Source organism: Pyricularia oryzae, chromosome 2, assembly GCF_000002495.2.
Source record: "Pyricularia oryzae 70-15 chromosome 2, whole genome shotgun sequence".
Classification (NCBI taxonomy): Eukaryota; Fungi; Ascomycota; class Sordariomycetes; order Magnaporthales; family Pyriculariaceae; genus Pyricularia; species Pyricularia oryzae.
The window spans coordinates 540,847-558,749 of NC_017850.1; the positions used below are offsets into that span (position 1 = coordinate 540,847).

Genomic DNA, 17,903 nt, shown 5'->3' on the forward strand with positions numbered 1-17,903 from the left:
CTATAGGATCATATTTGAATGCTATGCATCTTAAAATCATTGGGTCTGTTTGTTCACTAGTTGATCTTCTGTTTCTTTCGATTTTCTCGCGCTGGACATGAGAATGAATTGATTACGTGACGAACTGTCACGTGGGATCGCGTTTCAACTTGATATTAGTCGCGCATATAAAGACTGTCCATTGCTTCTCGTTGTTCCAGCGTGTCGGGGGGTGGATCTGCCGGGCGAGAAGCTGCTAATTGGGCTTCATCGGCCCAGTCGTTTCATCATACACGTTTCGGCGAATATTGCATGCACCTAGACGACTCGTGCCTGTGAGATTTTGGGCCGGGTCGGTTTTTGACGGGAGGGACCGAAAGCCGACCGAATGACAGACAAGAGTGCGCCACCCCGCGACGGAGATGTACAACAAACCCAGAGACGATCGCGAAAGATTTTTATGGCAAAAATGAGGGCGATCCCTGAAGAAACAATGGACAATGATTTGCAAACCTAAAATATTTGGGCCCGTGGAGAAATGCAAAGTTTGACGGAATGAAATGACTGCCAAGGCTCCGATTTTTTCTCTCTTTTATTTCTGCTTTCCTTTTTTCAGTAAAGATGATGCGTTGATCTTTTTTCGCCATTTTGCGAGGCCGCGTGGCTTGTGAGTAGTGACCGCAAAGTGTCCCCAAATCGGCCGATTCGTACCGAGACAACAGTCTTGGTGCCCCATGGAGTGGTTGCCGTCGCTTCCGCAGAGGCCAGGTCACCATGGATACCAAGCCTGTGAGGCAACGTTCTGTGCGGAGAAACTAAACGCCTCCACCTACCTTTCCCGTTCAAGACGTCCCCCGAGCATGCCCAGATAAAAAAAAAATGTTTCTGTACCCAATTAGCAAGTAGATAAGGGCCTTTGATAACATAAATCGAAGTACCTCATAGCGGTACCTGCTATTAGCGACTACTACGGTAAATTTAAACTAGCCTATTTTGCTTGCTTCGTAGGATGATGCTATCTATAGTGCATGAAAACGAGATGTCAAATCATCTCAGCTATTTCGTCTGAAATAAGTAGAGATATAAAGCCCTATCAAGCAATTAGTATGACTTTTCAACGGCGAAAATAAAACGGTCCCGAAAAAAAGGAAGACCAGGAAAAAAAAACTTTCCTTTCACTTCTCTGAATGTCGCCGGGAACTAGCTGATGAGGGGTTTCATCCGGTGTTGCCCATTGAAGGATGCCCAAACAAAGTCGCAGCTTGACAGGGGTCAGGTATATGAATTACAAGATTTGGAGACACGGACAGGGGTGTTTAGGAATGCGGGACAATCAAAGTTTCCACTTAAACGCACATGAGATGGGTCGATTGACCAATCACGTAGCTCTATTGTCCCAAGCTTCCAGCCACTCCTACTTTCACAGGCAGTTGCATCGTGAGGTGACTACTGTTTGGGTCTCAGGCGCTCTTGCCCAGTCGACCCAGGACCGCCCGCACCTGCCCACCCTTCCCGGCGTTGCGCTCAAATATCCCCAGACGCCCTCCTCCTCATCTCCGTTTAATATTAGGCTCAATCCTCTGCTCGTTACTGTTTTATTTTACTTCTTTTTTCCTGCTCAACGTCTTGCAGACATAACAACGCCCCATCGTTCTGAACGAACTCCCTTCCAAAATATTGGGCTCACAAGTAACAGTTATCCCTTGTTTCCTCTATCACACCGCTCAGGCTCAGCATTTTTTTTTCTCCACCGCAAGCAGAGCACCTGATTATCTATCCGTCATTACTACTCATCCTTCAAGAGAGTGTCTCCCGCTCTCGAAGCCTTCTCAGCGCGGGTTAACCACTCCAGCACGAGGCCAATCTCGCGGATTATCCTGATCTCACCACCACAACCGCAGCCATGTTGAGCAATTTCGCAATCCTCGCCTGCTCGGCGCTTATCCCTGTTGTCACGGCCCAGCTCCCCCCTCTGCCGTTCAACATGAGCTACACACCCGACCTCAGCCCAGCAAAGGTTACACTTGCGCAGAAAGGTATGCTGAATCCCACATGGCGCGGTTGCACTTGTTACCGTGTGCACGCGAAAGACGTGAGTTGCGCCATGCTAACTGTCACTTCCGTCCGCACTCAATAGCCGAATGGTGCCGCGGCGAGACTATTGTGTGCGATAAGCTTTGCGGTGCACCCTCTCAAATTCCCAAGACGAACGACTGTTCCAGCGACACTCTTGCATTCAGCTGCATTTGCCAGAACGGCACTGCACCGGGCTTGCAGTACTACCAGAACAGTCTTCCTTCGGTAGGTTGGACACAAGCCGACTAAATTCCCTTTGGCACTACTAACAAAGTACTACAGTTCATCTGCGAGGAAACCTTCAAGCAATGCGAGGCTGCGAGGGCGGGTGATGCCAATGGTCAGAAGGACTGCAAGACTGGTGTGCAGAGCAAGTGTGGCACTCAGTCTGCAGACAAGGCTACAAGCGGCGGAAGTAATGGAGCCACCACCACCACTGACTCTACTCCTAGGGCGACCCAGGGCGGGAACAGCCAAGGTGGCGCCACATCGTCTACTCAGCCTGCATCGGCCGCCACTCAGGTTCCGCAGTTCATTGGCATGGCTGCCGCTGCCGCCGTCATGGGTGCCTTTGCTCTGTGATAATGGCTCGACGACTTCGAGAGAGCATACCAATCGGGATGGAGTAGTGGTGGCGTTTGCCACTTCTTTCTCGCATCACGTCTTGGAGGCGCTAATGCAGCCTCGGAATTTTTTGTCTTTTTATGTATGGAATTGAGCAATTGAAGATACCACCCGCGCACGATTACGCCATCTATTTCGACTCTCCCTCTCGCGCTGCTGGTGGTGAATTGGGGGGTTATTACGACTCTTGAACAAGGATGGGAAAGGGATTGATGGGGTTGCCATGATTTACTAGGTGTTTGGTTTTGCAGCTGTTATTCTTCTTCGTCATTGCCTTCTGGAGGTGGCGGTAATTTGAAGGCGGTCGACACTGTCTACCATATCTGTGTCTGACTGGCCTACTGTTAATCATGGATGGTCTCCACCAATACCAAAAATATCAGGAAGGTTCACAAAAATTGTCGCCTACCCAGCCTTACCTGTGATCGGCCCTCGTTGTTTTGCTCTACTCCTTGTCTTCTTGACTAAATGGCTGAATCGGTATCCCTAGGTTTTGCCTAAGAACTGCTGATTCCAGGAATTTGCTCAGCCCAAGTCAGTAACATGGAGTATGCGCAATGACACTCTATTAGTCACTCATCACCCCTCACGTTTCCCCCTCGCTACCACGGTCTCTATCACCGATTCACTCGATCAAATGATTATTCCGAGATACTTGTCACTGGACGACATCCAATGTCCGACGGGAACTCTCGGTATATCTGGCATCATACAGGTGGAAACTGAGTTCCACGCATACAACCGTATAGCCCATCCGACGTACCCTGCTGCGGCCATGATGAGTAGGTTCGAGAGGCGCTTGGCCAAACACTCCATCCAGATAACCCACTTCTGACAAAGAGTATTTCAACCTGCTGGGCTCCAGCTGGTTGAATGTCAGCCGGGCCATGACATCGGAAGACAATGCCATCGGCCCCCTCGGCCCCGACATCAGGCCTAGCAATGGGAGTCCTCATGTCGTCTGTGACGAGGTTAACGGAGTGTCGCGGTATACACGGTTTTGGATCTTAGTATAGTTACCATACTCGAAATAAGGTATGCGCCTGAAAGAGGTACCTTGACTTAATAAACGGCTGAGGCGTCGGTACTTCAGAGCCACAAGTCTCTACTGGAGCAGCATCGCGGTCCAGGCTCTTAAACGAAGCTGCGAGTTCCACGATGGGGGTTTATTGTCACTCGAGGCCAAAACTGCCAATTCCAACTGCCCCCTTGGCAATGCAAACATCATGTCGGCTCAAGATGCATCGTCAGCGTGGAGAGTCAAGATCGATGATCTTCACGCTTTCTCCAAGCCACCCAGACCTGCAACCCATGGTTCAGACTGTCGCTTGACCCACGGCACAACTGCACGTAGACGATCGCTTTCCTCTTTGGGCCACCAACAGCGTGCGGTTGACTAAAAACCGTCTGCTAGAACTAGTCTATAACTTTTTGATACTGGAATGGCCTTGCCTCCCGCTTGAAGATATTCGACATGCGTAGTTGAAACTTGCTGCGCAATTACTCGTTTGTGTCCTGAGTCTCCTGACCAAACCAACAGACAATAGAAAGGAAATAAGCTCTGGTCGACTTTCAAACTTTTGCGACGAGTAATTTTCCATTAATTACGAACTGCAGAGGACGCTCCAGGCAGACAGGCATGCCCGATGCATGTTGGTCATGTATAATTTGTCCGACAAGTGATCAGCAACTCGATTCACAGATAGCTTTTACAGCACGTATGAAACACACTCTTCTTGTCGGTTTCGATTAGCAAATAGATACGGTCTTAATGAAGTAAATCCATCAACTCATTATAATCTCCAACCTAACATAATATCTATGTGTCACATAGTCTTGTCAGGGCTACGAATCGATTCCATCAGACACTCAATAAGTCAGCATCGACCAGTATCTGTCAGACAAACACCCCGATCCCCTGATTTGGCCGCCTTCTGTGCCCAGACGCCCCATGACATTCAAAAATTTGCCCGTAATAGAAATGTATACAGATAAAGCAAAGAAGGGCGACAAGAATATCGAAAGACTACCAAGGCCACCGCGCAGCCTCTATAGTCATCTCAAATCAAAGGCTGAGTCTGATACAACACCGAGGGTTCCCCATTGAGACAGTCAAAATGCCTCCAGTTGCCGACGACTACCAAAAGTCGATCTGTGCTAGTGAATTTGGGATGGTGATCACTTCACCAGAAGGCACCGCATGTCCATTATCGCACAAAACTCCGATGCTGTCCATCCCCTTCACCATTGCCAGCGCGTGCTTCAATAGTGGCTCGACGCACCCGTCTCTTAGGAAGGCTTTCGTGGTCCACTCAGCTTCGTCCCCCAAGTTCAAGGTCACATTTGACTTGAGCATCTCATCAGACTTCTTGGATGACAAAGATGCTGTGAACCAAGTCGAGAAGATGCCTTGGTCCGGACTCTCCTTTGCCAGAGAGGCTGTATATCGATTCCAACCTGCGTGCCGACCTGGAAGCAGCGTTGTCGCCATGTTTTGGACTTGTGTAACGCGAAGTTGAGTCTCCTTATCAGGAGCAACAAAACTCACAATGTGCAGAACGCGCAGTGCAGTCACTATGGGCTTGTTTGGTTTGCTATGATATGCCTCGCTATAGCATAGCTTGGGCTTTCCAGTCGTGTTTGAGCTGTTCGGGAAAATAAGGCTGTTAGCTTAGCTTTTGCGAACGTCTTCAGATGGACGGCCGTCTTTACTGGGATGCACTTACGGAATCTCCAAAGACTTAACTAGATTCTCGCCAAAGGTCTGACAAAGCTTGTTAACTCCTTGGACCGAAGAGCATGCAGCAGTAATAGCCAAGTCCCAATGGCGATGGAGGCAATGAATAAGAATCGGGGGCACTTGGTTAGGCAGATCCCTGATCTCAAATTTGAAGCTCTCGGCGTCAACCTCAATGACAAAAAGGTTGTCATCGTCGATCTGGCAGCTGAACTCATATATCACGCGGATATCATGCTGTTCCCATGGCGTCGTCTTTTCAACTTGCGTGGGAGAAGCAGCACACAGCCTGGTGATCTCGCGCAAAGCCTCTGCGTCCTGGCCGTATATGGAAAGTATGTTTGCAAAGAGTACGTCTTCTGACGACGAGTACCGCTTGTGCATTCTTTCCAGAAAAACTTCTGGGTTCCAACCGTAATGTTCCTCATATATTTTGTTCGTCGCAAGGCCTTCTCGGGTAAATCGTTTCAGATAGGCGCGTCCAAACACAACGCTGAGGTCTATTCTGCCTCTTCGGAATCTTAGGTGTTCAAGCAAACCACCAACCTTGGTGTTAAGATCCTCCATGAACTCGACATTTGGATCTTTCGTCAGATGCGGCTGAACAGGGGCTGCTGCTGAATAGGAACGTGCCTGTAGCCTGCGTGAGGGTGCCGTCTGTCTCATAGTCTTGTGAAAAGTGTCGGTTTCCCTGTCATTATAGACCATAATTGAAGGACGCGGATTAATTGTTCCCTGAAGGGGGACAAGTGGCTCCATATCAAAAGCAAAGGGTCGCGTTGTATTTGTGTTCACCTCTCGAGCCTCAAATGATGTTCCCTCAAGAATATCCTGCGGGTAAAGCGTTTCTGTCGGCACACAATCCTCAGATTGGCTGACTATCTGCGGAAGGTCGGCGGAGGTTGGTGAACCACGATGTGGTCTGGTGCTTGGTTTCGAGTTGGCCGGCGTTCCGAGGGCCGGATATTCCGCGAAAGAGTCCAAGGCTGGAGGTGGAGGGGCAGGCCATGTACCCTGACTCCATGCTTCCGTTCCTATGCGGGTCCGGTAGGCATCCAATGAACTGGGTGCATATGTCTTCGATGTTGCAGCTGTAGAGGACCAAGGGTTTTTTGCCTCATGTGAGGTATGACGCTGGGTCTCCGTTGGCCGCGGTCGCGAAAAGCCCAAGTGTTTGGGTTGGTTTGCGTTCATCCCAACATTTACCGCCTGCCGTTTACCAACCGAGTCGGTGTTTTTGCTCTTTTGATAGACTCGTGGCTGAGACAATAGACCAAAAGCGGCGGAAGAAGTAGACCTTGCTTGTTCGAACTTCGTGATCGGAGGAGCAGCGACCTCATGGGAAATTCCAAGGTCAGAATCGATGATTCCATTTCCTGTAGGGGGGTCCAGAGTGATGTTCTGCATCCAACCCATTACCGTCGGCTTTTCTCCAAGGTAGGAGCCGGCCTTGCTCATGGTGCTCGCTGCGCCAGCGACGACGCCAGGCTGTTTAGAAACGTACCTCCAGCTGGCAGTTTGTTGAATGTACCGCCTTCCTTGAGGGACTTTGAACAAGCCCTTTGACCGAGGACCAAAGAAGGACTGCTCTTTGCCGTTAGGGCCGACTTGCACGGCTCTAATACTGACAGCCTTCTTAAGCCCTCTATACTCGTCAAGCGTGGCCTCCACACCATGCATGGGATCTAGGATGCATCCCGACACTAGAACAGGATTTATGTCGTTGCAAAGCCTGGCCTCAACGGGTGTGCCACGGGCAGATGACTCTGTATACAGAGTATGCTGGACCTGAGGATTGGCCTCATGGAAGCGCTTGCGTATATTCGAGAGACGCGAAATGGTAGTGTCAACGTTGCACCGGATCTCGCCGCCGACATAAACGATACGTCCTAGCCCAGGTGCTGCTATATGAACGGCTGAAAGCTGTTCAAGCCTGGATATCGACTCCTGGCAGATAATATCTTCGCAAGTAACACCATCGGGCTCCAAATCGTCGATGTCCTTGAAAATCCGCACAAACTTGTAATGCTGGAAGTCCGAAGGTACCTCAAGAACATGAGCAAGCTCCGTGCCGGAGGGGGTGTCAAGTTCATTCTCCTTCGGCGTCACATCGTTGTCGTCGATGGGCTGTCGAAGCCGGAGTATCCATGGATGGCCCTGACGTTGCGACAAGGACAGAATCAGCAAAACAGAAATGAAGCATTTGGTCTGAGAATGGGACTCACTAAAGGGCCTTGATCGTGGCCAGTCACATCATCCCATATGATGTCCCGATCCAGACTCGACAAAAGGCTTGTGAAACGGTCCTGAACATTGATTGTGTCTTTCTTCTGGCAGACAATCCTGTTATTCACAAGTTAGAATGGCTCGCGGCAGCATAAGCTGTTGGTGACTTACTTGAACCACTTTCCGTTGATCTGATAAGTAATATCACAGCCCGGCTTATAAATGGTTATCAGTATCAAATGTGCCTAGCTAGTTTCGACATGCATATTTGTAGCGCTGGGTTCCGGTGGGTGTTCTCACAATATTGAACGCCTTGGCCTCGGTCAAAATGTGTGAGATGGCTCGCTCATGGTAAACCCAAAACGTAAGAACGTGAAATTCATCATGTGTCTTGATCAAACCCGACCGTGACCGCGAAGGGTCAGAATCGGATTTCGAGGGTAATGCGTTTTTCATGGCCTAAAGTTTAGCTTCGTGATGCTGTGGGATGATGTGACATCTGAATGCCTTGAACCGATCAGCTTGCCCACAGAGATGTGTGGTAATCAACGCAGCTGGTACTGTGAGCGAGTAACGAACGTGGGAGGGTTATCTGCCTCGCACTCTCTCTTTCCACCTCGTGTACCAAGCTAGAAGTTCCTAGTAAGGTAGTGGAGGTGAGGTTAATGTAAGACAGGTATGGATGGATTAAGAACTTTGATCTCTCGACGACTGGGGAAAAGATCGAGCAAAGGTTCAGGCAGGCAGAGGTAGAAAGAATAGTATTATTGGATGGGTTGGTAGGGTTTACCAAGAATGGCAGGCACAAACTGAACAGGAGGGCGGCGGCTGGCGTAAGGTTGGCAAAAAACCACAAACTGTGCAATTTTCACTGCAAAACGCACAGTCCAACAACCCTGGAATTAAGGTAAAGAGAAGATAAGTACCTAGGTAGGCAGGTTAGGTAGGTAGGTAGACCCAAGGAATGACAAAGGCCTTCTTGCCTTAGGTTTGATCAGAGTTGCAAATGCCGTGAGATGTTTGTTGTTGCGGTGGCCTTGGGACTGAGTTGATAATCAAACGACCGAACAAACGGAAGAGAAAACAAAAGCTAATACCATACTTACAGTAACTGCCCAAATATGCCCCCCATTACTTGCTTTGATCGGTAGGTAAAGGCGGTAGCTTGGGGCAGCTGACAGCCGCCCAATCCTTTTTCTAAGTTTGCCACAGAAGCACCTGGGAATTCACGTTTTAACCCCTAGCCTGCCTGACTACTTCACCAACCTGACCACAAACTAAGCAATCATTAGACTGGCCAACATATTTCTTGTTTGAAGCCCCCGAGACACCCTATTGTTCACCACACTCACGACAGTGTGACAAGCTTTCTATATTGAACCCGTAAATGCTGCGCCATCTCTGGGCAGAAGGCTTCTTCGAGATCCCTCACCGAGGACAAACAGCGGACACTTAAAGCCAACCCCCACCCCTAAGAATCGATGCAACAAGAAATTTAGGAGCCGAGCCATGGACTGAAAGTGTCTTTTCTAGAAGAACCCGAATAGGATATTTGTTGTTGTTTTTTTTTGTCGACAAATTTGAACCAAAATGTATAACGCCATCATAATACACCAAAAAAAAGAAAGGAGACCAAGGAAGAAGAAGAAAAAGAGAGCGCGTTTGGTGGGTCGTCGTCGTCGACGGACACAATCGAAAGGATCTATAAAACAAACACCTTGTCTTCTGGGAATTGCAAATATGTACCTTGAAATAAGGAGGGAAAAAGAAAAAAAGGAGAGTAAACGCCAATTTGTCATGGGGGAATAAAAGAAAAGGAATTCCCCGATATCATGGGTGTGGCAAATGCACATTTATGGTATGCCAAGCACCGTTGTCAGCTTCTTGTATATGCTGCGTTGCCTCGCCCGTACGTAAAAACGGTTCTCGCCTGCAGCAGCGTCTTATATACGTCGGATTTGGATCCACCAAAGGGCTCATAGTTTCGCCATCTTTGATGTTCATTCATTGCGCCCCCTTCACGTTCTCCTTGACCTGCAGCGCCCATTTGAGCTTGTGCAGCACATCTCTGGCCTCCTCGAGCTGCCTCGTCTGCTCTTCCTCCCGCTGCGCCGCCTTGGTCTTGATGTCCCGTAGCGCCTCCTCCTGCGTCGCCTTGTATTCGGCAAACTTTGCCCCGATGGCCTCGTTCTGCCGGCGGAGTTCCCTAATGTTGCCGTCCTGCTGGTCGCAAAGCTCGCGGAGAGTGTTGATCTTGTCGTCGTCGAGCGCCCGTTCCTTCAGCAGTTGTGACATTTCCTTGCGTACCCGCGAGAGCGCCTTGTCGACCTCTTCCCCTTGATCGCGCCAGTGGCTGCTGATGGCGTTGTACCGGCCCTCCATCAGCGCAGCATGCGTCGTCGCCTCCTCGACGGTCCGCTTTGAATCGCCGCGCACCTTGTTCATCTCCTCGCGCCAGGTCCGTTCCTTGTCCCGTGCATCAGCCGTCCGCTGCTTCTCAAGCTCTACGGCTGCTTGCAAGCTCTCCACCTTGCGTTCCTTCTTCGTCAGGAGGGTCTTGGTAATGTTGGCGTCTAGCAGGCGGCTTTCGTACTCGGCTGCCATTCGCTCCATTTTGTCCTCCAATAACCGAGCTGCTTGCCTTGACTCCTCCGCCTTGAGCTTTTCTATCTGTATGTCTCTCTTCAGCGATTCATTATCCGAGACCAGTTTGTTGATGACTCTACCGGTCTTTCCGCTCAGGGCCGCCTTTCCCACTGTCGAATCCCACCCAAGGCCCTCTTCAGAAGATTCCTGCCGGCCCATTTTTGACGCGTTGCCGTTACTTGGGCTAGTGCTTATCCCGGGGCTCCGGCGTGAATATGGCTGATCTGTAACGCCCAAACTACTTTCCCTCCTGGGTACCTCAATGCTACCCCTGCTGTCCGGGCTTGGTGTCCTCGACGACTGTTTGAGCCTTTGATGCTGATTTGGCGCCGCCAGGTGCGCCGCTGGTGTGTTCTGGCTATTTTTTGTTTTGGGGATTGGCCGCGAATCGTTCGCACCGTTTGTTTGTGACGTATACGGCGAGCTAGAAGATACGGTGCTGTATTCGCTCTGGAGCGAGCTGGAAAAGGCTGACGCGGAATTCCGGGCGGACCACTCTGTCGAGTCTGCGTCTTCGTCGTACGAGGGCCTACTGTCGTGGTTCGGCACAGAACGAATCGTGGAGGCCATTCTCCGGGCGTTTCCGGGGGCTGTTTCCGCCGAAGGCGACGCCGGGAGCGAGGGTAGAGGTTTGCTGTCGTTTTGTTGATGTTGTAACGCGGAGGTGCCGCCCATACTCCTCGCGTACTGTGAGTGGATCGGCGTCAGCGTCGTTCGTTGTGGACTGTCATCGATCGATGGTCTTGTGGCTCTTCTCGGATCTGCGTCCAACGATAAGCGGCCTTTGTTGTTTGGGGGCAGAAGAAGGCTTCAAGTCAGTTTCATGCGCCAAACGGTCAGATAATCAGTGTAATTTAGACACAAGCCTGCGGATATTTCAAAGCGCTGCGGACGGTGTGCAAGTACGTCTCACACCAAACACAAAAAGGCTCCGGGAGAGATTTTTTTTGTAGATAAGAAAATAAAACAGCGGAATGCATGTCAGGAAGATGTGTTAGAGGGGAAAATGCAGATAGATTTACAGGCTGCTCGCGGCTCCTACCACAAGGCCCCCCCTCGGCAGTATGCAAACGGTCTCGGTTTGGTGTTTCATGGGCAGATCGACCGCGCGCAACACAACGCAACACAACGCAACGTACCTATGGAATCGTCTTGGTGAATTTTAAAGACAAAGCGTGATTTCTCGGATGTGGAATGCGGCCGAGGCTTCCTCAAGCGATTGAGCATAGCAGCAGCACCAGAGGCCTGTTTAACCAGGTAAGAACCGATGGTGTCGGACGCGGGCCGTTCTGCGGGTGAGCGACTGGACGACAGCTGCGCTTTGTTTGCTATTTCTTCTGGTAGCGTTGCTCTGTCAGCGGCCGTTTCCATGGCCAACCCCATCATCGGCGTCAAATCACACAAAAATTTGAAGAAGGAGAACGAATGTGTTGGGGACAAGGACGAGGCAGAAGAGAATTGAATTGGATTATGGTGTCTATTCCTTTTTGTTCTTCATTTGTTCTTGTTTGTTTGTCTCTGTCTCTGTCTCGTCTCGTCCTAAGTCTCACGGGCAATTGTGCCATCGGATGCGAAAATGAACCTACCAGACTGCTGCCGTTAAAATGTACATATGTGCACAATGCACAATGCAATTGCAATTCCGGATGAGGAATGTCGAGCCCGACTCGTCTTAAGCAATTGATTGTCCGATGAACAAACGAGCGATTGACAACGACAAACGAAATGTGACGAAAGCTGCGAAAGTTTGGGGGGAAGCGAGACAAGCGGCTGACTTGGTACGGTACCTTACCCGGGCACATTACTACTGTACGTACCGTACCCTACCTACCTACTTTTAGTAGTACTTTTAGGTACGGAGAGCAACTAATAACTATAGTACTTGAACCAATGTACTCGGCAAATTTTCATGCCCAACTCCACAAACTACATGGACCAACCAGCTGTCAGCTGTACCAAAATGCCTTTTTCGTCACGCGGTGGCATACGGAGTTACCTCATCCACGTCGGGGTGGAAATTTGTTTGTTCAGCCTCACAGGCAGACAGTCTACAGATAGGGCAAGGGGAGCTTGGGGATAGGAGAGGGTAAAAAAGCAAAAGCAAAAAAAACACTGTAAAGCATAAAGCAAAAGGGGAAGGGTATCTCAGAAACAAACAAGCTGTGAAATGGAAATCCTGGGCGTGCATAACAGGGGTTCATCTTGGAATTCATCCAATGGACGTACCAGAGTAAAACCGCAAGATATTAAATACAGGGTCTTGTGCCAGGACTTCAGGAGAGAGCTCAAAGTAGCACAGTACGGTACTTATGTATGGACGAACCCACCCATCCATCCTAACCTGACTATCGTTCGAGGGTCTCTTCCCCCTTCAAGTGCGGCACCATTTCCGGTGTACCGCAAGTGGATACCCAGGGGTAGGGGTGACCCGGGCAACCGGCATGGCTTACGTCGTACCTGGCAGGAATACAACTGGAGGTACCTGTCTCACACCAATTTGACCCACATATTGCCGCGCCCGATCTACTGTAGGGACTGTTAATTGTTACTCGGTACGAAGGATTAACACAAACTGAAAGCGTACGGGGCCATTATTACTGTACATACATACGGTAGGTACATGTCGAAAGTGGTGTTATTAATGTACACAGCAATCATACAAAACAGAAGGACGCACATGCTTGCACTTTGGTATATCTGCCTTGCTGCTTGGGGATGTTCCCAGATACCAGTTTTTGGAAGGCACTCAATTCCCGACACGGATGGTGGCGTCACAAACAACACAGCCAGCGCTCCCAGTCATCTTGTGCAAACGAAACGTGAGCACAGACAGGCGGAGGCCTTGCTAAATTTAAAAAATTCTGACATTTTGGCACCCCATGCCTTGCCAGTCCGTTACTTTATTCGAATTCTCGTGACCTGCACGACGATGACCGAAAATTGCATACTGCGTGTATACTCGCAAGTACAATGAATGACATGGATCAAACCTTGGGGGCAAGGACGAGATATAATCAAGATGTCACAGACACACTAACCGATGTCGTTGACTCTGTAAACTTTCACTGTACACAGCTTATTTTATTCACAACCATCCTTAGTTGCCAGAGTTGCCTGAGCTGTTCTTTTGCCTATATCATTGGCTACCTGATCGTAACCTCTCACACGCCCCCTTCCAAAAACGATCGTTATCTTAGCAAAGCAAAATGATGTATCATACACGCCATTAGAAAAGTGTATAACTGTAGCCTGCTGGCCCAAGATGCCTTGTTGATATTCCAGAAAAGGAAGAGAGATATTGAGAGAGTAAAAACACACCCACTAACTGGCAAGAACCGCTGTTGGCGCCACTGACTGGCCAGCTTGTCCAGCTCCGCTGTTGGCCTCCAAGAACGCCTTTCTCCATCGCGTTAGAAATTTGGCTGCTAGTGGTCGAGCTTCCTCGTCTGAAGTAACACATAGATGTCATCCAGTTAGCAAAATAAAGTCACTCAAAATTTTCAGAGGCTAAGACAAGATGAAAAAAATAAGAAGGTAGACTTGAACTCACACTCCGTCCAGATACCCTGCATCGCATCTAGTGCCATCTCCCTGGCTGGCGGCCTCATCATGACCAAGTACACCAGACTCGTCAAGGCCAGACTTGCCAACGATGGGTCTCTACACATACCCTCAACGCGCTTTAGAATCGCCGGGTTCACCTCAGGTATTTCACCCAGGAACCGTGTCAGCACCTTGTCTTGTGCATGCAAGTATGGGGTTATGCCATCCACCAGTCGCAATGCAACCTTGTCGTAGTGAAGAGGCGCGTCGCTTGCCATCCTCTTCTGCAGCTGGTCGTTGTACCATTCTTCTGACAGCCATGAGATGGCTACATCGATCCTTTTTCGGAAGTCCTCTAGCACGTAATTGTAGAGGGCCTCGCGTACTTTGTCACCAAGTATCTGCGGTGTACCGTCCTCCTCCTTGATCGTGGTCTTCTCTAGCGCAGATGAAGACCGGGTAGCCAATCGAGTAATCACAGTGATCCAAGATTCACGATCGTATAAGCTGGCTGCAAGTCTGTTAATTCCTGCCTTGGACCTCTTGGAACCGGACTCTTCAAGCTGCTTGGTCATTCCCAAGACATTTGTGACAATTCCCCGACCAGCGTTTGAGGCTTCTTCGGGTCGCAAGACTGGCGGAGGAGGCAGCTTGTATGCCCCAAGAGCCAAGGACGCAGCCTCCATCTTCTCGGCCTCTTCTTGGCGGGAAGGACCGTCCTGTTTGTTGAGTATTTGCTCTGCATCCTCTGCGGCATAGTAGTCAGGCTCGTAGTCGTCGTCATCGTCATCGTCAACTCCCAATGGAGCTGTAGCGGGATTTATAAGTACAGGTTGCGCTGCAGCCGCTTCGAGGGTTTTCAACCGATCCCGCACACCCTGAGGAGGATATCAAGTTAACACGGAACTCATTAGGTTTGTTTCATAGCTTGATAACCGCAAGAAAAGGCAACCACTCACATTGATACCCCGATCTAGCAGCTGTTGGTCTATCCTAGCCAGCGTTGAGACACAGATCTTTGCAGTTAACTCAGCAGGAACCACAGAAACGTCGAATGACTGGAGGCCAGGCGTGTTTGTGAGTGTGAAAATAGCAGCCAAAGTGGTTGGACCCGGTGGCAATGGCGGAATCTCCTGCAGAGGAACAACGACGGCGCCTGATGCGAGCCTCTGCCGCTTGGCATCTCCCAAGGCAGCGGCCTGCTGCTCAGCCAAGGCCCGTTTTCGGCCAGCATTGTCGTCGAATATGTCGGCGCGCGAACGGGCAAGTCGTTCAATATGTTGCTGGATGCGAGGGTTCATTGGGTTTTGTGGATCACTGCTTAACTGTTAGCATGGTGACAAACATACATTGCTAGGGTCTTGGGTCCTTACCGTCGTATGAGATGCATAAGCAACATTCTCGTTGTCTTTTCCATCGACTTGACAAGAACACGGGTTTTGGGTGTCATAGGTGAGTTTGCTAGCTTCAGGGGGTTGAAGTTCAAGACCGCATTAAGGATCCGATTCGAGGTTGCCGGCCTCGTACGGATCAGGATCGCAACACAGTTCAGGGTAGCATCGACAACGAGTGCGTCGCTGTAGAAGGATATATCAGGGGTCAGTATTGTAAAACACCCACGTGGTATGGACTCTCATACCTGCTGTTATCTTGTAAGACCCCAAGCATTCTGTCCAGAAGTCCAATAGCCTCCGCTTCCAGATTCCTGGGGTCAAGAACCGGGTGGCCCTGTGGGATATTTGACAGAGAAATGTCAAGACCATCACGCTAGGCACGCATTAGTGAGCAAAGGAATAGCTTCTATTGGGTATCGGAGTCCACCAACTCACTTTGAACTCGCCATTGATGGACACGGTCTGGGCAAGCACAACGCGCTGAGCAAATTTGATGCAGCAGATCTTGACGCCCGGAATCTCTCCACTCCATAGCTGAAAGATCCTCGACTTGATGGCAGTTATGCGCTCCCACGTTGTGGTGTCGTACGAGTTGTTGATACTATTTTTGGGGAGGTACATGGTTAGCGAAATCGCATCTATGGTCATGACGACCGACTTGGGAGCGCACAAGGGATGATGGGTGTCTGGACCGCGAGAGGGCAGGACAAGAGGGCACCGTTTGGGGTCGAAGAAGGCACATACATCCATCGAACTACTAGAGGATAGATACTAGCTGCGGTCTGAATAGCGCTCCTCACGACATACGCGTCCTCGCTTGGGTTCTCAACCCAGGCCCTCAGCGTCTCCAAGACCATGAGGCTCATTGTCTCCTTGTCACGGGACTGCAGCGACGGTGTTGCGAACGACTCGGCAAGAAAGTCGGCACCCCATCTCCTAAGTTCTGGTGCCGACTTGGAACCTATTATGGGTAGGATCCCCTGCACGATGGACGAATAGACCTTGACGTCGAGGAGCACATGCTTGCGAGCGTCATTAAGCTGACGGATTTGCTCCGCTATGGGAGACTGAGTTGCCGAAGCCATAACGGCTGGCCAATGGAGCAGGTGCTGTGCTGCGCGAAAGCAGCGCCAGAGCCTAAATCAGACCAGCTAGCTACGCAAAAGATTGACCCTATTAAAAGGAGTCCGATTTCCCGACTGGTTGAAAATGTCGTCGTAGCCTTGATCTGGTGAGAGTGTAAGATCAATGCTGGGCCTCTCAATGTCGCTTTAAGACGACGATGACGCCTTCTTTTGTGTGTGTTGGAGGCTGGCCGCGTCCAAAATGCAAGCTAACGAACGCGTCGCAGTGAAGCATCCAAATTTCCACGTGAGTTTCGACCTGGGAACAAAGAAAAATATTGTAGCAGAAAAGCCCAGTCTACTACTGTCATGCGCAGTGAGAGTTTACACATCTAACAGTGTGCAGATTTCAGATGCATGTCCCCTCTGTTGGCCGATGAAAATGTGGTTGTTTGATGGACCAAGTGTCGACGTCAATTGCGCTCAGCGCCCTTCTCAATCGCAAGAGCTGCCTGGTCCTGCGGCTCAAAATTGGCCTATGCAGAATCCAAGGAGCTCCCCAGGTGGGACCCTGGACATGGACCACCAAGTAGCCGGTACTTCAGGGATAGGGCTAATCCTGGCAGTGAACTCGTACCGGTACCGCAGCCTTGCCGCCCACTACAATCCGTTGCCAGCCGGTTCTAAACTTGGCGTCACGCGATTGACGGTATCGATCACCAAGCTCTTTCGATTCACTCATCCCAGCGACTCCCAAAAAGAAAAAAAAAAAAAAAAAAAACACACACACACACACACACACACAGGCACAGACAGACACACTCACCACGAGCACCTTCGCCGCCGTTTTATTCCGCTGTCCTTCTGTGACTCTTGCGCAAACGTACCAATAGCATTCTCAATGGCAGGGTAAGCAATTGGATAACCCAAAGCAACCTTTGCCACTCTATGCACACTATACACACCGTACACACCGCACGCACGCCGAGAACCCATGACCGTAACTTGCTGACCCCTCGACCTGCCGCAACCCTCCAGATTCCAAGGCGAAGGCTACTACGACCGCCGCTACCGGCAAAACCCAGCTCTGGTGCGCGCTCGTCGCCCATACCTCGTCAAGAACGCCATCGCCGGCATCACGCTCGCCGCCTTTACTGCCGGAGTTTGTCAGTAAACCTGCTTGTTATCTCCTCCCTAGAAGTCTATATGCACGTCCCGCTCTCCTTCGAAGATAAAACGATCGCTAACCGTATTTTTGTCTTGGTATTAAGACGCCTACACAATTCACGCCATCGGTCAAGACGAGTTTGAGGACGTCAAGGTGCCTGAGACCCCGCGGCAACCCTCAAACATCAAAATCCAGCAACCATCTTCTTCATGATGTGTACCTAGTTGGACGAATCGTCAGGCGAGTGACAGGGCATGATGCCCGGTGTACTATTTTCCAGGTGTACTTATGAAAATACTTTGAAACGGAAATACCCAGCTCCAGATTCATTTTAACGGAAGAAGAATAAAAAAAAATTCTTAGGAAACCTATTTTCCATCTCAGCATGATTACACGTGTTTTTGTGGAATATCAGGAAGCTGATGCATCCTGAGAAGTCCATCTTA

The 17,903-nt window shown here is 50.1% G+C and overlaps 7 protein-coding genes across 7 annotated transcripts; 4 read left to right on the top strand and 3 right to left on the bottom strand.

Annotated features, from left to right (window-relative positions):
• The first annotated feature begins 1,415 nt into the window (after positions 1-1,415).
• MGG_10824 (uncharacterized protein) lies at positions 1,416-3,157 on the top strand. Its single transcript, XM_003713393.1, has 3 exons — positions 1,416-2,015; positions 2,117-2,280; positions 2,338-3,157. The coding sequence occupies exons 1-3, from the start codon at positions 1,883-1,885 to the stop codon at positions 2,635-2,637; spliced, it is 597 nt and encodes a 198-aa protein (XP_003713441.1). The 5' UTR covers positions 1,416-1,882; the 3' UTR covers positions 2,638-3,157.
• A 300-nt stretch (positions 3,158-3,457) lies between these two features.
• Positions 3,458-4,079, top strand: MGG_14732 (uncharacterized protein; the record flags this gene model as incomplete). Its single annotated transcript, XM_003713394.1, has 3 exons — positions 3,458-3,461; positions 3,520-3,667; positions 3,773-4,079. 3 exons carry the CDS (start codon positions 3,458-3,460, stop codon positions 4,077-4,079), a joined length of 459 nt encoding a protein of 152 aa, XP_003713442.1.
• Positions 4,080-4,816: 737 nt separating this feature from the next.
• MGG_14733 (uncharacterized protein) lies at positions 4,817-5,800 on the bottom strand (the record flags this gene model as incomplete). Its single annotated transcript, XM_003713395.1, has 2 exons — positions 4,817-5,324; positions 5,406-5,800. The coding sequence occupies 2 exons, from the start codon at positions 5,798-5,800 to the stop codon at positions 4,817-4,819; spliced, it is 903 nt and encodes a 300-aa protein (XP_003713443.1).
• Positions 5,801-9,217: 3,417 nt separating this feature from the next.
• Positions 9,218-11,979, bottom strand: MGG_10821 (uncharacterized protein). The gene is made up of 3 exons (XM_003713396.1): positions 11,875-11,979; positions 11,428-11,622; positions 9,218-11,096 (listed from the first exon to the last, which is right to left on the bottom strand). The coding sequence occupies exon 3, from the start codon at positions 10,961-10,963 to the stop codon at positions 9,647-9,649; it is 1,317 nt and encodes a 438-aa protein (XP_003713444.1). The 5' UTR covers positions 10,964-11,096; positions 11,428-11,622; positions 11,875-11,979; the 3' UTR covers positions 9,218-9,646.
• Positions 11,980-12,960: 981 nt separating this feature from the next.
• Positions 12,961-13,408, top strand: MGG_14734 (uncharacterized protein). The gene has a single exon (XM_003713397.1). It carries the CDS (start codon positions 12,966-12,968, stop codon positions 13,260-13,262), a length of 297 nt encoding a protein of 98 aa, XP_003713445.1. The 5' UTR covers positions 12,961-12,965; the 3' UTR covers positions 13,263-13,408.
• On the bottom strand, positions 13,223-16,781 carry MGG_10820 (uncharacterized protein). Its single transcript, XM_003713398.1, has 7 exons — positions 15,970-16,781; positions 15,661-15,826; positions 15,471-15,598; positions 15,205-15,408; positions 14,791-15,148; positions 13,839-14,709; positions 13,223-13,734 (listed from the first exon to the last, which is right to left on the bottom strand). The coding sequence occupies exons 1-7, from the start codon at positions 16,308-16,310 to the stop codon at positions 13,610-13,612; spliced, it is 2,193 nt and encodes a 730-aa protein (XP_003713446.1). The 5' UTR covers positions 16,311-16,781; the 3' UTR covers positions 13,223-13,609.
• A 230-nt stretch (positions 16,782-17,011) lies between these two features.
• On the top strand, positions 17,012-17,877 carry MGG_10819 (uncharacterized protein). Its single transcript, XM_003713399.1, has 3 exons — positions 17,012-17,198; positions 17,328-17,455; positions 17,561-17,877. Exons 1-3 carry the CDS (start codon positions 17,191-17,193, stop codon positions 17,668-17,670), a joined length of 246 nt encoding a protein of 81 aa, XP_003713447.1. The 5' UTR covers positions 17,012-17,190; the 3' UTR covers positions 17,671-17,877.
• The last annotated feature ends 26 nt before the right edge of the window (positions 17,878-17,903 follow it).